Source organism: Chelonia mydas, chromosome 4 (genome assembly GCF_015237465.2).
Source record: "Chelonia mydas isolate rCheMyd1 chromosome 4, rCheMyd1.pri.v2, whole genome shotgun sequence".
NCBI lineage: Eukaryota > Metazoa > Chordata > Testudines > Cheloniidae > Chelonia > Chelonia mydas.
Genome location: NC_057852.1, coordinates 138,645,905 through 138,669,378, shown reverse-complemented (window position 1 = coordinate 138,669,378; position 23,474 = coordinate 138,645,905). Strand labels below are relative to the sequence as shown.

At 53.8% G+C, this 23,474-nt stretch overlaps 1 protein-coding gene across 8 annotated transcripts in view; it reads left to right on the top strand.

Moving 5' to 3' along the window:
- DYSF (dysferlin) overlaps window positions 1-23,474 on the top strand; it is a 300,238-nt gene that overhangs the window by 143,448 nt on the left and 133,316 nt on the right. For all 8 annotated transcript variants that reach the window (XM_043544959.1, XM_043544960.1, XM_043544958.1 and 5 more), the window contains 6 exons: window positions 3,531-3,662; window positions 4,575-4,741; window positions 6,963-7,077; window positions 7,890-7,995; window positions 9,271-9,413; window positions 12,942-13,115. In XM_043544959.1, the coding sequence (XP_043400894.1) occupies window positions 3,531-3,662; window positions 4,575-4,741; window positions 6,963-7,077; window positions 7,890-7,995; window positions 9,271-9,413; window positions 12,942-13,115 (837 nt within the window). The remainder of the gene's footprint in view (window positions 1-3,530; window positions 3,663-4,574; window positions 4,742-6,962; window positions 7,078-7,889; window positions 7,996-9,270; window positions 9,414-12,941; window positions 13,116-23,474) is intronic.

The window sequence follows — 23,474 nt, the reverse complement described above, 5'->3', positions numbered from 1 at the left end:
TGGGTGAGGTTCTGTGGCCTGCGATGTGCAGGAGGTCAGACTGGATGATCCCGATGGTCCCTTCTGGCTTTGAAGTCTATGAGTAACACAGGAGGTGATCAAACAACTAGGCCAAGGCACAGACATTCTCCAGCTGACCATCTGTCTTCCTCAGCACTGTGGTGTCCCTCGATCCTGCTGGGATACAGGGACATACTTAATCTCTCTCTGCCTCGGCTCATCTGTAAGAGGGGAAGAATTGTAACTTTCCCTAGGCCTCAGCTAGTCTGTTTCCTGAGACTCGCAGCCACGGTACTTTTATTGCAGTGTAGATGTACCCAGAGTCCCTTCCTCACAATTTCTGTCCTTGGTTACTTCTGTTCAAGCATAACCTCCTGGTTCAGCCTGGGTTAGGTTCCTCTGGAGCTGCTGGCTCACAAAGTGGATGAGCGCCTACTAGTGCTACCAGTACGCCATTCTTGTAGCTCCTGTGCTAGAAGCCTGTCCTTTTCAGCACAGAAGCTTCTGGGTCCGATTTCCACCAAGGGCCAGCATTTTGGGATTGTTTCACCACCCCATTGCAGTCAGCGGGATTACCCAGTTGTAAACGAGGACAGAATTTGGCTGAGGGAGTTTTAAATTCCCAACCCGCAGCTACCCAAATGAACTGAAGTTATGATCCCCTTGCCAAAGAAAGCTTCTTGTGTCTCGAATGAAATGTCTTCTCTCCAGTCCTCCCCATTTGGGAGCTGCAGCTCTAAAAAACAGCTGGCAGGAAAGGAAGAACCAAAATATTTAGTTTTTTTCTCAACTTCAGCTATGGATGGAAAACTAGCATCACTTAAAAAAAAAAAAAAAAAAAAAAAAAAAAAGCAAGTGAGAGCAAAAAAACCAAACGAGACATTTCACTGTTTATTTTTTCTATTTTTGTTCAAATATGTTGGCCGCTTTCAGTGTCTTAGTCTTGAAGGTCGTCTTACCAGTAGATAAACAGCACCAACCACTCTGCAGAGAGTCACATCCTCTCTCCTGCTCTTTGCGGGGTGAAAATAGGTCAGCAGCCCAGAAGACTCCTGTCTCATGGTTTACCTGCAAGCCAGGACACCTGGGTTCTATCCCTAGCTTGCTGCAGGACCTGGGGCAAGTCACTTAGCTCTGCCTCAGTTTCCCCTGCCTACCTCGCTCACAGGGGTGTTGTGAGGAATGGTATGGAACAGCTAGATCTGGTCTGGAGCTTTTCAGAATAGTTTTTTGTTGGAAGTATCTCGATTCACCAAAACTTTTCACAGGAAAGAGAGAGCGAGCGAGCTAGTGAGCACTTTCCACTTCAGTGTAGCCAGTTGTCTAGTGGATAGAATGGTCACATGGGAGACCTGGGTTCAAGTCCTTGCTTTGCCTGAGTCACAGTGGGGGCCATAGTATTGACTATTCTGCAGAGGGTGTGTCTCTGGCTTTTCACCAAAATATTCAAAAGGTCTTGGTTTTATCCCGATGCAAAACAGGCAAGATTTTGAAATCTTGAAAATGCTCATGGGACAGGAAAATTGTTTCCCACCTGGCTATAGTAACAACTCCCCCCCCCCCCCCCCCAAAGAACCAGTCTTCATCAGGGTTTGAGCCCTGGAGCACAGACCTCCACCATTTGTGCTGATGGAGTAACTCCACTACTTGGCTGCAGTAGTAGGCTGTTACCCTCTAGTGGCAGGGCACACAACAAGGTTAGCCAGTTGGGAAGCCATTTGATGTTATCAGATGCGATACAAGTGATGAGCGTTATTGTGTATTTCCCTGTCTACATAAAGAGCACAGAGCAGATCCATTTAACCTGAGAGAGGTACCAGCTTATGCAGTTACTTACACAGTTTAGAAGCTTTTTAAAGAGAAGGGATCAGATTTTGCTTTCATTTACTCAGGTGTCCCTCTGGAGGTGTCCCTGGCTCCCGTGGGGCCACTTTGGATTTACACCAGCATCACTGGACAGAATTTGGCCTCAGCACATGTCCACATGCTGTATCATTAGCCAAGGCAGTGTTAGCTGGTCCAGACTGCTGGGCACGTGGGGGGAGCTTGTAATCTTTGATGCCAGCATCTGTGCCCTCCCAGCATGGCAATGCATGTAGTGGTTAATGTGCTTCGGGCCATCACCCCCTTGTGTCCATCAGTCCCCTTTGCATGTTGGGGATGTTGCAGAGGGTTCCAGGCCCATTGGCAGTGGGTCAGGGCCTTCTCAGGCAGCTGTACCCGTGTGTCAGACTCACGCTTTGGCTGTAGCAGCCTGTGCCTGCTGCTTCCCATTCCTGTGGGCTCTGAGCTGGTATGGAACCGGGGCTGCTCCACAGCCCTGTCTGCTGGCAGGCTGGCGTTTGGCACAGACCAGCTCCAGGGCATGCAGACGGGAGCAGGGGGCACTGGTGGTACTTTAGGACCCATCACGTGCTCATCGTGTGACTGTGGGCACTGGTGGAAAATCAGGGCCTTCCAGCTCACCTTACCCACCCCCTAATCCAGAGTGACCCTCCACAGGGGAGCTGCAACCACAGAGAGCTCTTAGGGGGCAGACTCCCTAGACCCTCGGGGCTCCGTCCCCAGAGCAACCAGCACTGGCCAGAGGGTGCAGCGGGGAAGTCAGGGCCTGCCGGAAAGGACTTCATGGCCTCTTGAGTCATCCTGTCGCTCAGCATTTGCTGTCATTGGCTCTTGGACCCCCCCCTTCATCCTGCCCCTTGCCTGCCATGGTCACTCTTCAGCTGCTCAGCCTCACTCTCCCCCACCCCTTTCTCTGCCTCAGTTTCCCTTTGCCTGCCTCCTTTACCAGTAGACTAAGCTCTTTGGGCCATGGGGAGGCAGCTTCCCCCCCGTGCATGCAGCCCCCTGCTCAGTGTGGGCACTACCCCAGCTAAAGGATGGAGGGAGCTGAGGATCCCAGGCACAAAAAGCTGAAGCACCAGCCTGTTTTTCAGGAGCAGGCTGCCACTGCTGTCTGGAGAGTAGGGACCTGGTTGTGCCCACAGGGCATGGCAGAGACCGGGATGTGGGGCAGTTGTGCCCAGTGGTTGGAGCAGAAATAGGAGCCCAGGGCAGAGCCGAAGTCAGGAATCAGAACCGAAGGGCAGGACTGGGTTACCTGGAGTAAAGCAGGCGTGGCAGCAGGCAAGTACTTTGAACACCCACTGAACTGCTGCTGGGCTTAAGAGCCGGTCTGCTGGCAGGTGGAGCCAGTCAGGCAACTGACTATAAGCCAGCTGTACTCGGTGGGTTGCCCAGAGACTGGCTTTGCCACAGGCTCTGATCCCTCACAGGGCACAGCGGGTCGGGGCGGCGTGGGGTTCTGTTGTCCAGGAGCAGGTTCTAGGCAGTGCAGCCACGATAGGGCACACCACACACTCCTTTGCATGCCTGGCTGGCCACGTCACTGGGCGCACAGGAGCGAGTAGGGCTCTGCTTCCACCTTCTCTCATCCTTACTGGACAGGCGTTAGCCCAGAGCAGCCCTTACCCTTAGCAGGCAACCGCTGCCCTGCGGACGTTCATTGGGTTCCCTTTCTTTGGCAGTACCCACAGGAAGAGGCGATGGGACCCAGGATCCCGGCCCAGTTGCGGGTTCAGCTCTGGTTTGGGCTGGCTGTAGACGAGAAGGAGTTTAACAAGTACGCAGAAGGGAAGCTCTCCGTCTTTGCCGAAACCGTGAGTGGACACCGGTGTTCCCTCTAAATTTTCCCCACCCACGTGCGGAATGAATTTTGTTGTATGCACCAATATGGAGGTGATATGTCACATCAATTGGTGCATGTAGCAAAATTCATCTGGTGGGGTGGGGCCCAGAGGTTTGGCGTGTGGGAGGGGCAGAGGGTTGGGGTATGCGGGGGGCGGGAATGAAGGCTCTGGATGGGGGTGCAGGCTGCCCCAGGGCTACGGCAGGGAGAGAGGATTCCACCCAGCTCTCTCTCCCCGGTCGGACCAGGGCGCCTCACCCCTGGCTGCGGCAGGTCCAGGACGGGCCTGGGTTTGGGCTGGGGGAGGGGCACCTGTCCCCTGGCCACGGCAGGTCTGGGTTCCCTGAGCGCCTGCCCGGCACTTAATAGGCTGCGGCGCAGTTGTGTGGCCATGCAGTTTACAAGGAACTTAGGTTGACACTGAGTTTTGGATCCTTGAGTCCTCCCGCTTCTTCCCTCTAGGGGCGCTAATGTGGCAGGTAAGCGTCCTGCCCTGGAAGGAAGTGAATTCAGGGCTCTGCTGCGAGTTGGTGCAGTTATTCATGGCAGGAAGGGCAGCCACAGTTCAGCTGTAAACACAGTCATTCCAAGCAGACCCTGAGCCGGGGATTGGGTCCTTCACCTCTGGGTCACTAAGTCAGATTTCGCTCATGCTAACAGCCCCTGAAGATCATGGCCACGCTCTTAGGTGGCCTGCACGGAGTTGGCTTCTCAGGCCACTCCTGTGACGGTATCCCTCAAACTGCCTCTGTGATGGAGTGCTCTTCCCTGTGTAGTGAATTTACTCCCAAGTAGCTGCTCTCTATGGGTCTCTGTCCATGCTCTCGCTGTTCCCATATACCCAACTGTTATCCTGAAAGTGTCTCTCATTTTGATGTCTAAGTATGAGAACCAGGTGAAGCTGGCACTGGTTGGGAACTGGGGGACGACTGGCCTGACCTACCCCAAATACAGCGACGTGACCAGCAAAATCAAACTGCCTAAGGACAGCTTCCGTCCCTCTGTCGGCTGGACGTGGGCCGGGGACTGGTTCATCAGCCCAGAAAAGACGTGAGTACATCGCTTGATGGACACAGTAAGATAACAGTTCTGGTGCCCACAACTCAAGAAGGATGTTGGTCAATTGCAGAGGGTTCAGAGAAGAGCCACGAGAATGATTAAAGAAAACCTGCCTGTAACGGGGTGGGATTCACCCCTGTGGCACCTCCTGCTGGTTCCTGGGAATTAGCTCAGTTTCCAGCTCCAGAGCGCCCTCTGCAGGCCCACATCCCTCCTGGACCCTGGTGCCCCTTTCTTTGGATGCTGCCCCGGGCAGTATACCCACTCTCTGGGTCTCCCCACCCAGGGGAACCCCCACCCACAATCCCCACCTTGCCTCAGCACATGGCTGCTGCCAGCCACCATCTAGCTCCCTCTCACTGGGGTGGACTGCAGTCTAATTGCCACTCATCACAGGCAAGGAGGGGTTTGGACCTGCTGCCTCTGCCTACCCCTCGGGCTATCCCCTGCAACCCCAGTACCTATTTGGCCTTATACTAGACCACAGCCCGGGAGGGGGGTTTCCAGGCTAGAGCTCCCCAGCCGTGCTCCACTCCAGGTACCTTCTCAAGCTCCCCAGCAGCCAGGCCCACCTCCCTCCACAGGTAGAGGAGACTCTGTCTGCTTCTGGCCCACTGCCCTCTCATAAAGGCCAGCTGAGCCCTGATTGGGGCGTGGCCACAGCTGAGCCTGCTTCCCCAAACAGCCTGGGAACTGCGTGAGCACCCCGCTACACTGCCTTAGAGTAGTAGACTCAAGGAGCTCAGTCTGCTTAGCCTAACAAAAAGCAGATATGGGGTGATTTGATCACAGTTTATAAGTACTTGCATGGGAACAAATATATATTTGTATATTTAACACCATTATAAATGATGGAGGCAAAGCGGGGTTTGGGGTGGAGGCTGACAGGTCGCAACCCCCCATGTAATAATCTCGCGATGCCCTGAGGGGTCCCGACCCCCAGTTTGAGGACCCCTGGACTAGATGATCACAATGGACTCTTCTGGCCTTCGAATCTATGAATCTGTCCCTCAGCAAGGGGCATGGGAGCTCCCTGTTTAAATAGCATTTGTCAATTACAAGACATTTCATCTAAGGGTCCATAAACACCCTAAGGACATGTAGCGACCTGATAGCAAACCATCCGGCAGCCTAGAGGGGTGTGAGTCTGGGGCTCAGCTCTTCCCCTGACAGCTGTTGAGAATTCAGTGCATTTCCTAAACTATTAAATTAAGATGATATGTATTGCAGTAGCATCTAGCAACCCCAGGTGTGAACCAAGCACCTTTTGCGCTAGGTGCTGTACAAATACAGACAAAAAAGATGGTCCGCTGAAAGGAGCTTCCAAGCTAACAAGCTGCTGGTCCCCAGTGCAGAGCCTAAGTACAAGAGATTTGGGTATGGGGCCTACCTGAGGGATTTGGGAGGCTGGACCTGGAAGCAGGTTGCAGGGAATTTCTGCAGCGCAAGAGCGGCCCGTGCTGGCTTGGTGGCCAGTGGATCCACTCACTGCATATATCCACAGACCTGGTCCTGGTACCCACCAGTCTGTCCATTCCCCTGGTCTGCAGCTGGATAGGGCTCAAGGGGATAAGCCGTGGCCTTTGATCCTGACCTACCTTGCCCATGTCTTTAGGTCAGACTGGATGATCACAGTGGTCCCTTCTGGCCTTGGAATCTGGGAATCTGTGAACTCCAGCTTTCACAGACAGTGCCACTGCAGAGCTCAGCTGTATACTGCACAGGGCTGGGAGATCCATTTGCACCGCCTTCCCACTGCCTGGGGCCTCCAGGCACGATCCATGGTATTGCTGGCCTCCCATAGCTCTTGAACTGCCAGGAGACAGTGGCCCTGTATAAGTAGGTGTTACTTCACCCACCATGGATATGCAGCCACCTCTGGGGTGGGACATGGCAGCTGTTGAATGTGCAGTGCAATGCAGGTTCACACAAGAAGCAAATCCAGCTGGAATAGCGTGTCCGGCTGAAACAGCAGTGCGGATGCTGCAGTTCAGGCTTATATCTGCTTTGGAAGAGCCTATAACTGGAGTGTCCACAATCCAGCTGTATTTTCTAGGCATCTGCTCAGTGGCATTGGTGAGCATTTTCCGTTCTGTGGGTAACGGGTTGGGATCTAGGAGGCAGCAGCTGGCTGAAAGGACGAGTGTTTGTGGAGACGATGCAGGGAAGCTCTTAGTTGCTTTTCTTTCCCTCTCATCCTCCCTGGATGCAGGTTACTTTATGACACAGATGCTGGTCACATGAGCTTTGTAGACGAAGTGTTTGAGAATCAAGTCCGGCTTCCTGGAGGCCAGTGGATCCACATGGCTGAGGCCTACACGGATGTGGTAAGAACTCCCCTCCCCCCCCCACCCCTGTAGACTGCTGTTGTATTCCTTTAGATGGCAACCCCCCTGATTGTCCTAGGACTCTGTTCCCAGCTCTGCCACTGGCCAGCTGGGTGACCTTGGGCAAGCCACTTCCCCACTCTGTGCCTCAGTTTCCCCATCTGCCAAATGAGGATAATGATCCTGGCTTGCTTTGTAGAGTGTTTTGAGATCTGTTGGTGAAAAGAGTTAGGTTATTTATTCATAGTGTCAATCAAACCACGCCCGCATTAACCGACTGAAAAGGTAGCCCGTGTCGTAGATTGTGGAATCCCCTACAAATGAGTCAGTTGTCACATTTCAGACTTCAGGAATGTATTTGCACCGAGGGATCAAAAAAAAAAAAAGGTTTAGATTCACTGACCATTTCACAGAGGGGTTATCGGGAAATGACTGCAGCTCATCCACTGATCAGCAGATCCCCTTGTGCATTCTCAGGGAATCCATTCTGCACCATCCGGCCAAGTGCTGTCAGTTTGGGGAGGGCTCCCTGTCTCATTGGTCCATATCTAGCACAGCAAGTGAGTCCCTGCGGGGAGTCTCAGCACAACCCGAACAACGGAGCTATTGCAGCATTTCCATCCGTAGATACTATTTACAAAGCATCAGGATGGAGCCTGGCACTGGGTGCTCTATGCTCCAGAGCGCTCACAGGCTAAAAGGAGAACTGATACAAGGCCAGCTTTGTTGCTAGCCACCTTGGAAGTCCGTGTGGGCTGTGGGTGCGCTCATAGGCCGATTATTGCTCAGTAAACGCACCCCATGTCTTCCAGAATGGGGAGAAAGTGCTTCCTAAGGAGGAGATCGAGTGTCCCCCAGGATGGAAATGGGAAGACGTGGAATGGGACACAGATCTCAACCGAGCGGTTGATGAGAGAGGTATGCCAGAACCTTATGTATATTTGAGCTTCCCTCCCCATCCCCCTTTACTCTGCTCACCGTGGCCATTGCCTCTCCAGGGAGGAGCCCTGCACACAGCTTCCCCATCGCAGCCTACCTGTCCCCCTTTGTCCACTACAGCTACAAAAACATTCCCTCCATTTCTATCTGGGTCTACTCTGGTGCCCCACTGCAGTGCTTCCATTCAGTGGGAGCTGATGGATCCTGGGATGCGTCTGTGCTGAGAGTTCTCTCCCCCATCAGTCTAGCACGAGGACAGCTCAGCTGAAGTTAGCAGGGATGGAAGCGCTCGTGCCAGCAGGGTGAAAGCGTTTTTACCCCTCTGTTCGTGCTGGACCAGCGATGGGGAAAGGGCCAGCGTAGAAGAGGCCAGCAGATCCCTAGCGCAGCCACAGCCAGGATTCCTCACCAGAAAGATACCGACAGACGGGCGAGAGAGCAACAAAAGTCCCCTAGAGGGACTGCCCCTGCTTTGACAGAGCCAAGCTAAAAGGGGGAACATTGGCTGCGAGCCTTGGAAAGGTGTGAGTGCCGAGGAGGAAAGGAATGTGTAGGGACACAAGGGGTTATTAGGAGGAGGGTGAGATGCAGCTGGGCTGGATCTGAGCCTCCTGATAGTGCGAAGCAGCCAGCTGGGTAGTGTGCTCCCATAGGACGGAGTAGGCACCCATCACATACCTTCTTATTGAAGGGACCAGCAGATTACTTAACCTGGCAGCCAAACCAACCAGAGTTGCTGGAGTGGGAGGCAGCACGGGACACCCCACTGGAGTTCAAGACCAGCACGTTAACCACTCAGCCGTCCCAGATGGACGACGGGGGACTGCAAACCAGCCTGGACAAATGACTAGAAATGCTGGGAACCATCTGGATGACCTAGAAGGATTTGTTCTAAGGTCACACCCTAGAGTTGAATGTCCACAGAGCAGCCCCCTGCATGAATCAGCAGTAGGGCGTGCACACCCAAGGCCATCTGGTCCAAAGCACGGAGCCTCGGGCACTTGAGCTAAAGGGGTAACTCTGACATCTGGCAGCAGTAGTAGGCTGCTATTCTCTGTGTGGCCAGCCACTCGGAGCGGGGAAGCGACACACACTTTAAAAGCATGTTGCAGGCAGGTTCTGGAAAGCGAGCTTTGTTATTTAGGAAAACCCCAGCTGAAATTGATTTTGAAAGCGTCTGCAATGACTTAATGGTTAGATGCAAAGGCAGCTGCCCTATCCCCGCGTTAACCCTGGTATCTCCTTTACTCTGAGGCTGGGAGTACGGCATCGCTATCCCGCCAGACCGCAAGCCCAAGGCCTGGGTGCCGGCCGAGAAGATGTACCATACTAGCCGCCGCCGGCGGTGGGTACGGCTCCGCAGGAGGGACCTTAAGCAGATGGAGGCTCTGAAAAAGGTATGGCGATCCCAGAGGAGAATAATACCTAGGGCCAGATCCCCAAATGGGGTCCATTGGTGTTGCTCTGTTCCCAGCTCTGCCATTGGGCTGCCGGGTGATCTTGGGCAAGCCACTTTGCCTCTAATTCACAGTCGTAAAATGGGGGTGATGCTACTGACCTCCTTTCCAAAGCACTTTGAGATCTGATGGAAAGCCCTGTTTGAGAGCTACATAGTATGACTTCTGGGGTGGCGTATGACTCTACCTGTGTAGGGGGAGAAAATTTGGCCCTTGGATGGTATGCTTTTCTGGGCAGGGACCTTGGCTTCCCCTCGGCCTCAGAAGCACCTGGGACACTGACACAATAGGAATAATTGTGAGGTTATTGCTGTTGTTTTATTAATAAGTCAATGGGGCAGGTCCCCTGCTGGTGTCCGTCGGCCATAGCTCCATTGGAGTCAATGGGGCAGATCCCCTGCTGGTGTCCGTCGGCCATAGCTCCATTGGAGTCAATGGGGCAGATCCCCAGCTGGTGTCCCTCGGTGTTGCTCAGTTGAAGATGATGGAGCTCCTCCAATTCACTCCAGCTGAGGAGCTGGCCCATTGTCTCCGAGCAGCTGACAAAGACCAGTTATTCCAGTCCCTGGTGAGGTGAGTAAGGGTTGTTGTCCCCCACTGCACAGATGGGGCAATTGCAGAAGAGAGGTCCAGGATCAGATTTGCATGAATAGCTGCCATGTCGATGTGCCTCTGTTTTTGGATGAGCAGCTTGAGACGCTTTGACTGAGTGCCTGCTGCTTCCCGTGACGTCCTCTGGAACGGAATTGCATTTTAAACGGAATTAAAAACGAGAACACCCCTCAGCAAGGATTCCTGCAGGCGTTCCTGCTGCGAATGGCACAGGGAGCCTTTCCCCTCAGGCTGTAGCTTTAACCCATTGCAGGCTGGGAGTGGCTGAGAGGCGTGGCTCAGGCCCCAGTGGGGAAGGGCAACCTTTGCCAGCAGGCTCAGGAGAGAAGCCAAGGGTTGACTGAGGCTTGGAAGGTGACCTTGTCTCTGACTCCCGAGCCCCGTTGGGCGAGGGCGTGTCGGCAGGGCAGTGGGCATAGCTGATGTGGAGAAGCAGAGGACCCCGTTTCCAGAGCTGGCACTTTTCACTAGGACCCAATTCCTTCTCACATGTGGTTCCCCCTCCTCCCCACCTCACGTGCAAGCCCGCCCAAGCTTTCCTGGCTATGGTGAAATATGCACAGCAGGCTGTTCGGCGAGGGCGAGATCCGCTCCCGTGCGGAGAGGCTAGCACAAGGACTTATACACCACTGGAGCCCCGAGGGGCAATAACCCATTTAGCCCGTGCATTCACGGCCGGAGATCAGACCCTATGGACGGGGGGATCCAGGCTTTGTGCTGGAAGCTCTGCCCAGGGCTCGGTTTCGGCCTCCCTGCCTAATTTCTGAAATATTCCTGGCATCCCGCTGTCTCGATGCTCCCCGCTAGGTGTCGCCGTTGGCCCAGGAATGCAGTTGAAATGGCTGCAGCCTGGAGGCTTGCGACAGTCAAACGCCCCCAAGATTTTCTCTTTTGCTCTTTCACTAGAAAATGCAGGGAGACCCGACCGCCAAACCACTGCACAGAGGTCGATCGGGCCCCCGTGGCTTTCCAGAGGCTCCGATAGGCTAGCGACATGGCACGGCAGCCTCTGAAATCATACCAGGGCACCTAAGCTCTGCCAGCCAGCACGCCTGCCCCTTTAGTATTATTTGATGAAGAGAACTTGGTGCTGGTGAAAGGTCCCAGTTCTGTCACACACCTCCTGGGGGACCTTGGGCAAGTCACTTAGGCTCTCTACACCCCTTGTTCCCCCTCTGGCGAATTGGGATAGGAATCCTGCCTTTGACTGGTTAGATTGTAAACTCACTGGGGGCAGGGACTGTCTATAACCATAAGTTTGTCCAGCTCCCAGCACAATGGGGCCTGATCTCAGCCGGCTCCTACCACCATACAAATACATGAGTGATAATATCACAACGGATGCCGATGTCTTCTCCTTATCCAGAAGACAGGCAGAGCTTCCATCCCCGCCCCAGGCCTTAGCTGTGATCCAAAGAGAGGGGGACTTGTCTCTAGGGTCCAGTCGATCCTCCAAGGAGCTCAGACTCGCTGGGCAGGGGACTGACTCATTTTACAGGCCTGTCATGTCGGAAGGACTTTCAGATCCCCAGCCAAGTGTGAAACAGTGACCTCGAGCTGAGAGCCTCAAGCTCCCATTACCAGTCTGCCCCGCTTTCCATCTCAGTGTAAATCCAGTGCAGAGGGTCCAGGGGGAAAGTATCGACAGGGTTTATCAGCGAGGAAACCCGTCAGAAGCCCCCTGCTCACTGGTGAATAACCAAAGGTGGGCAGGGGAGGAAACATACTGTCAAGCTCTGAAGTATCAGATGCAGGCAGAGAAACATGGGGGATGCGGGCAGCGAGGGGAGAAACTGACCTGATGCTTTTCTCCTTTACAATGGCAAAGTCTCTAAAGTGCCTCAGCCTACAACTTCAGCAGCTCCCCCAGGCTCCCCAGCTTTGAGCTAGTCCAGAGCTTGGAGGGGAGACCTCTAAGGAAAACAGGGTGCTGCGGGTGACCCGGTAGGCGGTGTCCTTCCCCTCGAGTCATCGCTGAGCTCATGCTCTGCATCAGATGAGGTGTAAGACAAAGCGCTTGGCCGGTCTGTGGTAAGAATCAAGGTGTTAGCTGACTTTAGCAGCCTGGCAACATTAGCATGGGGTCAATTACTGCTGACCTAGCTCCTTTCCCCTGCAGTGTCAAGTGCAGATGATCTTCTTTATCTCTTCCCCACTGCGCCTACAAGTGGTGTTAAACACTGACTGGTCGTATTTATTCTTTATAGCGGGGCCAGGTCTAAAGACCCCAGTCCAGGGCTGGGGACCCATTGCTGTAGGCGCTGTACACACATACAGTGAACAGACAGCCCTTGCCATCCAGAGTTTACAGGCCAAGACCCAGCTCCTCAAAGGTATTTAGGCACTTAACTGCCATTTAAATCAATGGGAGTTAGGCTCCTAAATACCTCTGAAGATCTGGGCCTAAGTAAACACGGGTCTTCTTTCACCCCACAGGTGGCTGCACATCAGTAGTGGGTAAATTATCCCTATTTGGGGTGCAAAGGAGATGGTAGTGAATGAAAGGCTGTACCCTGGATGGCTCTGCAGTGCCGTCAGATTAATTTGGGGGTCTCAGCATGGTTCTTGATTGATGCCAAAGAACCACCAGCAACTGGACCAATGGGTTACCCATTCTAACTACCAGTGATGAATGGGTCTGGGGGGATGGGGCAGCTCAGTGGCAGTATGGGGGAAGCTTGCCCTGTGGCTGCGTGTCCTGGGCCTGCTCTGTGGATACTTGGCACCACTCTCCAGAGGTCAATCCAGCTCTTGGCATCAGCGTTAACCAGAAGGGGGCTGGGGAGCAGATCTGTCCCCCTGCAGATGGTCCTTCCTTGCAGCGCTGTGATTCCCCTGCTCTCTGCCCCCATGCAGCACAAGCAGGAGGAGTTGGAAGGTGAGGGCTGGGAATACGCCTCTCTCTTTGGCTGGAAGTTCCATCTCAACTACCGCAAGACGGACACCTTCCGCCGCCGTCGCTGGAGGCGCCGCATGGAGCCGCTGGAGCGCACTGGAGCGGCCGCTGTCTTTGCCCTGGAGGGCGCTTTGGTAGGTACCAGGGCAGGTTTTATTGCCAAGTCCTGGGGTTTCGGAAGGCAGTGGGTAGAAATGGGCTTGAGCCAGGAAATTCAGATCCAGATCCAAATTATTTGATAGATTGTGAGGCCGGATGGGACCATTAGGGTCATCCGGTCTGACCTCCCGCAAACCACAGGCCAGAGAATTTCGCTCAGTGATTCCTACAGCAAGCCAATAACGGCTGGCTGAGCTAGAGCAGATCTTTCAGAAGAACATCCAGTTTTGATGTGATGACTCCAAGCGATGGAGAACCCTGGCCCTTGGCAGCGGTTCCAGTGGTTAATCACCCACCCTGTTCCTTATTTCCAGTAAGAATATTTCCACTTCTCAGCCACTGGATCTTGTTCTGCCTTTGGCTGCTAGATTAAAGGCAGCTGCAGGGTGTGGGGTTAGCTCTGTCTGTACCAACCCAACTCCAGTTGGCCCAACCAAGGTGCCACTCTCCTTTTGGCTCCTCCTGGTGTCGTGGGAACATGTGCTTCCCGGTTCAGGCCTTTGCTGCTGCAACATGCACGATGAACACACAGGTGGGTCAGAGTTATCCTTGTCTCTCCGTGGAGTTACACCAGGCAGGGCTGGATTTAGCCTGGTGAGTCTGGCTGCCAGGCACAGGGGGACTGCTCAGCGGACTTGCTCAGCGCACCTGTACGGGATAGTGAGAAAGGGAGCTGAAGAGGGCTCTCCAGCTGGGATGAAGGCAGTACAGCTCTTATCACCATGGCTTGGGAGAGGCTATCCCAGCAGAGCTGCTGCTTAAGGACTGTAAGGTTCAAGTCCCAGCTGCATGGGCAGTGAATCTGGCCATCGGCCAGGGCAGGGATCCCACTCAGCTAGTTGAATCTACTGTAGAATCTCGCCAAAGGCAACAAGGAAACCCAGATATTCTCCAGAATCATAAACTGCGCCTCCAACCTGCCTTGGTACTTAGAGCTCAGGGTGCATCTCAGCCCTTTATTATTGATACAGGGATCAGCCAGGATGCTTGGATCCAAACCTGAACTTCCCCAGAGTTGGGCAGGGGTGGTGGTGTGGGCCCAGTCTCTAATGCAACACAGGCCCATACAGAAGGAGAAATTCAATAAACCACTGTAATATCAGACCCATCCCCCTAGGCTCAGAGACACATCTCCATCAAAGGAGCCGGCACAGGTGGCCCAGTCCATTTCGAATAGCTGTGAGTCCCACCTTGGAGCTCAGGCTTGCAAACAGCCTTGTTATCTGCTCTCTGGGCCCTTCCATTATTTGTTTAACTAATATGCTGGCTTTCTTTACATCTTGGATTTCATAATCGGTTGGCTTTTCCAATAGCTAAATGGGAAACAACCACTGCAGTACAAAGCCCCTATTATAGGGTTGTTTTTTTCCCCTTTGGATTTTTCTTCTTCATGCTACATTTTGTCCTTCCTTTTGTCTGACAGTTGAACTCGGTGGTAAGTTTTAAACAACTTACTACATGGAATTCAATCATGTCAGGTTTTTTATATTCACATCGACCCTGCGAGCTCTCCAGGTTTTTCCAGAGAGTAATCTTAATTGTTGCATGCCCTGAAGAGATGCATGCTCTGCATGCAGGCTCAGGAGTTAGGACTCCTGGGTTCTATTCCTAGTGCCACTGCTCATGCTCTCTGACTTGGGGCCACTCACTTAATTCCTTTGAGTCTTGGTTTCTCCACTTATAGCAGTGGTTTTCAAACTTTTTTCCTGGGGACCCAGCTGAAGAAAATTATTGATGCCCGTGACCCAGTGGAGCAGGGGACGAGGGGTTTGAGGTGTGGGAGGGGCTCAGGGTTGGGGCAGAGGGTTGGGGTGCGGAGGTGAGGCCTTCAGGGTGGGGCCGGGGATGAGGGGTTTGGGTGCGAGAGGGGGTCAGGGCTCTGCGCTGGGGATGAGGGGTTTGGGGTGTAGGAGGGGCTCAGGGTTTGGGGGGGGACTCAGGGCTGGGGCAGGGAGTTGGGGTGCGGGTGGGTCAGGGCTCTGGGCTGGGGATGAGGGGTTTGGGGTGCAGGAAGGGGTTTGAGGTTTGGGGGGGCTCAGGGCTGGGGCAGAGGATTGGGGCTCGGACTTACCTCCGGTGGCTCCCAGTCAGCAGTGCAGCCAGGGAGCACTACGGACCACGCTGCACCCTGGAAGTGGCCAGCAGCAGGTCTGGCTCCTAGGCAGAGGCGCACTAGCGGCTCTGCACAACTCTCGCCCGCAGGCACCCCCCCCCCCCCCAATTCCCATTGGCCGGTTGCTGGCCAATGGGAGTGTCGAGCTGGTGCTTGGAGTGGGGGCAGCGCACGGAGCCCTGTCCCCCCCCGCCTAGAAGCCAGGCACTGCGGGCTGCTTCTGGGGCACAGCGAGGTGTCGGAAAAGGTAGGCCCTAGCCTGCCTTCGCTGGGCAGCACCGCCGACGGGACTTTTAACGTCCCGGTCAGCAGTGCGACCCAGTGCCTTACATGCCGTGACGCTGTAGTGGGTCGCGACCCACAGTTTGAAAAACACTGCCGTAGAGGGCAGTGGTGTCACACACGCACAGGGGCAGTAAAGCATGATGGTCTGCCATTAAATTGCTTTGTGACCTTGGTCAGCTCCTTTCCCCTCTCTGTGCCTCAGTGTCCCCTTCAGCACAATGGGGATACAGATATGGACATTCCTTTGTTGTTGTGTTCAGGAGGGTTTCCTTAGAGATCGACCCAAGCTGCAGAATTTGGATCCAGTTTAGGTTTGGTGGCGGGGGAAGAATGCCCCATTTTTGTGCTCACTTTGAAGACCGTAGTAGGGCGGGTTGGGAAACAGGTTCTCTGTCCGGAAAGATTTTGTGATTTCCAAAGTTTTCCTATCCAGAACTGAGAGTCTCACATGGGGTGGTCTCGATTTGTTAGCTCACCAGTCTTGCTCCGTCCCCCACTATTTGGCCACACCCAGCTCTGCATTTGTCAAGTCCTTGTGAAGGAGTGACCCCTCCTGGCCAAGTTCTTGGTAGTCTGTCCCCGTTCCGATAACAGGGAAGCAGCAGATCCATGGCGCCAGGAGGGTATAGCAATTTCCCCTCTCTTGTTATTAACACCTCCTCATCAGTTATTGGGAGTGGACCACATCCACCCTGACTGAATTGGCCTTGTTAACACTGGTTCTCCCTTCTCTTCATGTGTCAGTATATTTATGCCTGCATCTGTAATTTTCACTCCATGCATCTGAAGAAGTGGGGTTTTTACCCACAAAAGCTTATGCCCAAATAAATCTGTTAGTCTTTAAGGTGCCACCAGACTCCTCATTGTTTTTGTGGATACAGACTAACATGGCTACCCGTCTGATACTTTTCTCCTAAATCACACACTGAGTTAATGGCAGACTGGGGGCTAGAATCCAGTTCTCCTGCCTCCCTAAGGGACCCTTCACACAGGGTCTAGACGAGGTGGGAGAATCCCCTTCTTGTAGGCTGTATTCTCCCTGCCTTTACTATTGTGGAAGTGTGCATCACTGCCCCTTTCTGGATAGAATCGGAGCTGCTCAATTTTGTGTCATAGGCTCTATACTGTTTGCAGTTTGATAGAGATTCTCCTTTAGCGTCATTGGCAGGATCCTGAACTTTTGAGGCAGCAGTTCTAGCCCCATTGTTGCACTGAAAAATGTGGGGTACAGCAAAGAGACAGCAGTGATCTCCCTGGATAGCTGTGGATTAAAATTAAAGCAAGAAAACAGAACTAGTTTCAGTGCATTTTATTATTGCTGGATTTTACAGCCCCGTCTTTGATGTTCTGGGCAGGGGCGGCTCTACCAATATTTTGCCGCCCCAAGCAGTTGCCGCCGAATTGCCGCCGCTGCATCAGCGGTGGAGCTGCAGCCGAATGGCCGCCGCGCCCGGAAGAGCGGCGGAGCTGCCGCCGAATGGCCGCTGCGGGACAGGGACTGCCGCCCCATTCTGAATGCCGCCCCAAGCACCCGCTTGCAAAGCTGGTGCCTGGAGCCGGCCCTGGTTCTGGGTGCTTGCTAAACATCTGGGCAGGGGAAGCCCTTGCCTCGTAGAGAGAGCCTCACAATCCACAGATAGAGAGGGAGCCGAGAGGAGGCGAAGGAGAGCAACAGTGGGTAGCATGTCTCTGGGTCAGCTCAGTTCACTGTAAGCAGCATGGCAAAAGAGGGTCCTGTGTGTGTGTCTGTGTGTGCGCGCACACTGCCATTGTAACTGTGCCTTGGGGAGTGGGTGTGTGTGTGTGTGCGCACTGCCATTGTAACTGTGCCTTGGGGAGTGTGTGTGTGTGTGTGTGTGTGTGTGCGCACTGCCATTGTAACTGTGCCGTGGAGTGTGTGTGTGCGCGTGTGTGTGTGTGTGTGCGCGTGCGCACTGCCATTGTAACTGTGCCTTGGAGTGTGTGTGTGTGTGTGTGTATGTACGCACTGCCATTGTAACTGTGCCTTGGAGTGTGTGTGTGTGTGTGTGCGCACTGCCATTGTAACTGTGCCGTGGAGTGTGTGTGTGCGTGTGTGTGTGTGCGCGCGCGTGCACACTGCCATTGTAACTGTGCCTTGGGGAGTGTGTGTGTGTGTGTGTGCGTGCGCACTGCCATTGTAACTGTGCCTTGGAGTGTGTGTGTGTGTGTGTGCGCACTGCCATTGTAACTGTGCCGTGGAGTGTGTGTGTGTGTGTGTGTGTGTGTGTGCGCGTGCGCACTGCCATTGTAACTGTGCCTTGGGGAGTGTGTGTGTGTGCGTGCGCACTGCCATTGTAACTGTGCCTTGGGGAGTGTGTGTGTGTGTGTGTGTGTGTATGTACGCACTGCCATTGTAACTGTGCCTTGGAGTGTGTGTGTGTGTGTGTGCGCGTGCGCACTGCCATTGTAACTGTGCCTTGGGGAGTGTGTGTGTGTGTGTGCGCGCACTGCCATTGTAACTGTGCCTTGGAGTGTGTGTGTGTGTGCGCGCACTGCCATTGTAACTGTGCCTTGGGGAGTGTGTGTGCGCGTGCCCCAATATAACTGTGCTGCAGTGTGTCTGTGTGTGTGCGCGCTGCCACTGTACTGTGCGTTGGGGTGTATGAGTGTGTATGTCTGTGCTGCCGTTGTAACTGTGTGTTGGATGTGTTTGTGCATGCGCGCCATGTAACTGAGCCTTCAGTGCTATGTGTGCTGCGGTTGGAGTGTGTGTGTACGCTGCCATTATTACTGGGCGTGTGCATTACTGGGCGTGTGCATTGGAGGGTGAGTGTGTATATGTGTGCACTGCCATTGTAACGGTGTGGGGGGGGTATGTGCGAAGCCCTGGTAATTGTGCGTTCGGGGTGCGTGTGGGCGCAGCTGTTGTAACCGCATTGGGGGGGTGCGTGCCAATGTCAGTGTGTCAGTGTTGGAGTATGAGTACGCTCACCATTGTAACTGAGTTTGCGGGCGGGGGGTTCACATGCCGTTGTAACTGCACCTTGCTGCTCCCCAATCAACCTTCTACTGTTTCCCCTTTCCCCAGAGGGAGGCAGGGCTTAGACATCTAGCTGCGTTTCTTTCGGTCTCATTTCAACCCCCAGCAGCCCTTCCTGCCTGAGAGCTGAAGTTTTATGAGGGCTTTACCAGCCGCACGAAGGTCCTGGTTTCAGATTCATTAGCCTGTAAATAAAATGGGTCTGCCTAAATGCCGGCTACTGTGCTGGGGGTGCGGGAATCAAGAGAGATGACTGCTCTGGGGTGACTGTACTGTGTCGTAGACGCAACCCCCCTGCCCCTGCACTGCCATCGCTGCTCAGCTTGGGTCAAGCAGGCCCAGCTGGAGGCATGTAAGGTCTGAGTCTCAAAGCCGGTGCGCGCCCTCAGCTCCCCCTGACTGCGGCTGGGATGGTGGGTGGTGGGAAAGTCTTCAAATCAGGCCTCAAAGTTGGGCTTCCGGAGACCAAGGTGCCCAAAGTTAGAACAGGGACCCATGCCCCGTGATTCCTGCATCAAGCCCCTACCTTCTGGCTGAGCTACAGCACATCTCTTAGAAAGACATCCAGTCTTGACTTGGGCTCCAAGTGACGGACAACATCACGTCTCTATGTAAGCCATTCCAGGGTTGCCTCCTAGACTCCGTCATGATCTAGAGGCAACCTCATTCCTCCAGAGTTCCTGTTTGCAGCGGGGAAGCACCAGCTCCTTGTGTGGCTGGGTTGTGTGTATTTGGCTGGGACCCCCTTGAGGGCGAGAAGAGTGGGCACGGTCACACTGTCGGATCTGAGCTATTCTGCGAATGCTGTGAAGAGCCCAGCAGGTGAATTACACCCCAGCTATGGGCCTGGCTCAGAGACAGGCCTAATAGCTCAAAGCAAACTCTCAAAGTCTTTGGGCTCAGCTCTCTGAATTCCCATCTGCAGTAGGTCATTCTGGTTTGCCTTTATGCCCTCATAGTTTGGGGTTAGTGGCCACATTTTCTGTGGTTACTTGGGTTTTTTTGCAGATTGCTTTATAAATGATCTTGCCATACTTTATGGTTTTGCAGATTCATGCCTTTTCCAGCACTCCTCACTAACTGGGTCTCATTCCTGCATGACTTATGTGTTTTCCAGGATGCTCTGTGCCACAATAATACCTTATATTTATATAGTGTCTTCCATCCAGAAAGCTCAGAGCCCCTGGGTGCTTTAGGGTTCATTCCCCTGCCTTTCAAATGCAGCTATCTCTGGGGAGCAATACGGATGATATCATGCCAGGAGGCATCAGTGTCATCACCATGAAGTAGGGTTGTAGTATTTGCCTCCTACAGCAAAAAGCCAAATGTAGGCAGCCCTACTCCAGGAGGATCAACTTCTGGACCAAAATCAACCAGACAGAATTCCTGCTGTAGCTTTTCTGTGCCAAACTGAGGAAACAAGTCTGCACATGTTTGAAGGGGAAAGACCGCAAGTAGAAAGAGGGATTTAGCGTAATACAGCAGAGAATAAATAAGAGTAATGGGGTAAATTTAAAGGAAGAAAAGGAAAGCTTAGGTGGAATATTAGGAAGACTCTGAAGGCGACGAGATGTTGTAGGCTGTAGAACAGTCTCCCCAAGAGAAATTTTGGAAGCTTCATTTTTTAAACCACCCTGGACAGAACATTAGTAAATGCACCGTGGAAAGCATCCACTACGGGCCGGGCTGGATGACCTTGTAGATCTTTTCCAGCTCTGATTTCTGTGGTTTCTTCACCTGGTCAGAGGGGTCACTGTTGTAAAACGAAAGGCAAAAATACAACAGGAGGAGGAAGCCAGAACGGGGAACTGAACTTGGCTCCTCTACAGGGCACTGCCAAGCATTAGGATGGTCCAAAGCCCATTGGAGCCAATAGGCTCTAGCTGCTGGGCCAGCCGTGGAGATGCATCTGCTACCTTTGGGTTTACCCTGGCTGCCTGCCAGCTATGGAGCTGGGAAGGCACTTGACTATAGGGCCTCTCGAAGGCCCTTCTGCCTGTTCCATCAAATTCCCGCTACCTGCTGGGTTCTTTGCGCCATGCTTCTGTGCCCTGCTGTGGTTGTGGTGTAGCTTCCCCGAGACGGTCAAATTATGGAGCGTCATGTTGTTGCAGGGAAACCGAAGCCCAGTGAGCACTGAAGTGCAAAGGGGAACGAAACAAGCCAGCACCCGGCACGGATTTACTGAACTATTTACAAGGGTTGTTTTCCAACAGGAAGATCATACCAAACATGACCAGAAGGAATTTGTCTTTGATACAAGAATGTGTGTATGCTACTTTGGGGTTTCTGGGCCACAGTCTTCACTGCTCTAGCTGATTTGTGCGTCACTTTGGCCCGTTACCACCATGTCTGCCTTGGTGAACTGGATAATCATCTGCATCATCATTGAAACCACATTAAACACCAGGGCTGGGACCACAAAGGGGACTAAGAGAGATTGGTTCCCAATTGGTGCTGGAATTTGATCGGAGCTGACAGCTGTCTCCCTTAGGCTCCTGTGGGAAATTCCAACACAATGGTGGGTGCTGAATTCCTCAGCCTCATGGCACCACACTGGCCATACTCAGCATGTTGGAGGATCAGGAGCAACCCGGTCCTTGGTCCTGGAGATGTTCACCTCCAGGTCACTGGTTTTAATCCCTGCCTGCTTTGTGGTGACCCAAAGCCACAAGTAGCTACCAGGTGACCTCACTCCATTTCCTAGCAGCTTCTGCCTCCAAAACCCCTCAGCTGCAGCTGGTAATAACTGGCTGACTTAGCCAAAAGCACATGCTTTGAATGGGCCTCCGAGATGCATGAACTGCCTTCCCATGGCAGGGCATATGGTAGAGCCACGCTGGCCGGGACAGTGAGGAAAACGCACCAGCGAGAGGTCTCCAGGGCTGAGAATCCTGCTTTCAGAAAGACCATTAATTGTACGGTGTGCAAAAGAGCTCAGGGAACAACTCTGCACAAGCTGCCTTCTCTACATGTTTGCCAGCGAATGCATGTTTCAAGGCTGCTTTGACAAACCAGCCATGCCGTTTCCTGCTGTTTCATGGCAGTTCCATCTCTGGGAGAAAAGAAAAAAAGAATTCCCCTTCGATCCAGACACTAATGGTGTGACCAGGCAATGGCGCGGTTAGTGGACCAGGTTCTTAGCACGGAGCCAGGCAGGATGTGTCAAGGGAGCAACCCCTGTGTGTGATGGTAGAGGGTCAATCAGCCGGGCTGGTTAGCTCCTTCCTACTTCTCTAGTCTGCTTCTAGAGATCTGTGTCCATAGGTTACCAGGCCAACTGGAAATTATGCTGAGTTCTCAGTTCATATAGAGCCTGGGAGTTAATGGGACCTGTGCATTTGAGCTCACTGGGAACGGGACTGGCCCTGTACATGGCTCTCAGCTGTGGGCAGTGATCCTAATCCTGATATTCCGATCAGACAAGTTCGCCACTGAAGTCAGGAGGCAGTGAGCAAAGGCGGGAAGGGGGGCCCAGCTGGTTTCATCCTTGGGAGTTTCTAGCTTATTCTTTCATTGGGTGGGGCAGGTTTGGGGAGTGTGTGTGGTCCCCATAGCCTGCCAAACCCATGAGTTCCAGGCAGATCTCAGGGTGGAAGAGGGGGCATCAGCAGGAGGAAAGTGGCATCTGCATAACAGAAATTGGCAGTGATTGATAGAAACCAAAAGAGACCAGTCTCAGGATTTTAATGCTACTGTGCTTCTCCCCACACAGCCCCCTGGGCCTGCACTGTCTGCTTGTCTGGGGTGCGGCTCGCTTGTTGGTGAAACCACGTTAGTACACCAGACAGACGGATGATGGGCACAGGAGGCATGCGCAGTAAGACAGAGCCCACACCGCTCTGCTCTCTCCAGGTCACTGTGCAGCTTGTGTTTTGCCTCCTGCTCCAGCCTTGGTGCCCGGTTAATTTACTCTGCAGAACGACCCCTTGGTGAAAGGCAAGAAGCTGCCACGCAGGGCACGGAATAGCGCCCGGGGCCTTTGCCCCAGGTAGCCTAATCCAGACCCACACTGGGTGACTGCCTGCAGGAAGTGCCTCTGCTTGTAGACGGCAGCTGCTCTGCCTTCGGGATGGAAGCAGCTCCACGGGTGACCTGGCAGCGGTGCCCTGGCCACTACTGGCCGCCGGGCCATGGCTCGAGAGCCTGAGGCCTGTGAAAGGCCAGGCAGCCGTTGCTGAGCCCGGGAGTAGCCACGGCAACTCCATCTCCCTCCGCCTCATGCTGAGGAGGGAAATATGCCTCATTACGCTAGAAGGTAGGGAGAGCCAGATTGTATCCTCACTAATGTGCTTTCCTTGGATCCTCTCTCTCTCTGTGTAACACACACACACACGTTTCTATGCACAGCTTCTGATTTCACACCTATACACCCATCCAAACCACTTCCGATGGCCATTAACGAGAGGTGCAGGCCGCTCTGCCTCTGCGCCCGCTCAGACTCGTGCTGGGGCCAGCGGCCCCGGCCACACACAGGGTGCTGTTGGCCAGAGCCGGCCGCATGCACCCGCTGTAGGGACTATTTCATCACGTGGTGCTGGCTTCTGGCTGCCCTGGCACTCGCCTGCCGCCAGTTGGCTGACAGATGGAGGGCTCCCGTTGGGCCTGTCACACGGCTGCCTCCGATGCTGCCTCCCACTCTCGCAAAGCACTGATCCATCTTCCCGCCGATGGACTCGCCCCTCTGCTTTCCACTCCACAAGGGGCTCTTTTCGGGGGGGCCTGGCCTGCTTTCCCAGCAGTTCTCAGGAGCCCTCCCTACAGCCACCCTTGTCTTGGGACGAGGTCCCCTCAACCACCTCAGGAACAGGACGTTCCGCCAAGGCCTTAGACAAATACATTCGCACAGCGCAGGCAGAGCCAGCTGTTTCCTTAAGAGGCAAAACTTTCCCTCCTTTGGGTCACTCTGCTCGCTGGGACAATCCCTTACGAGAC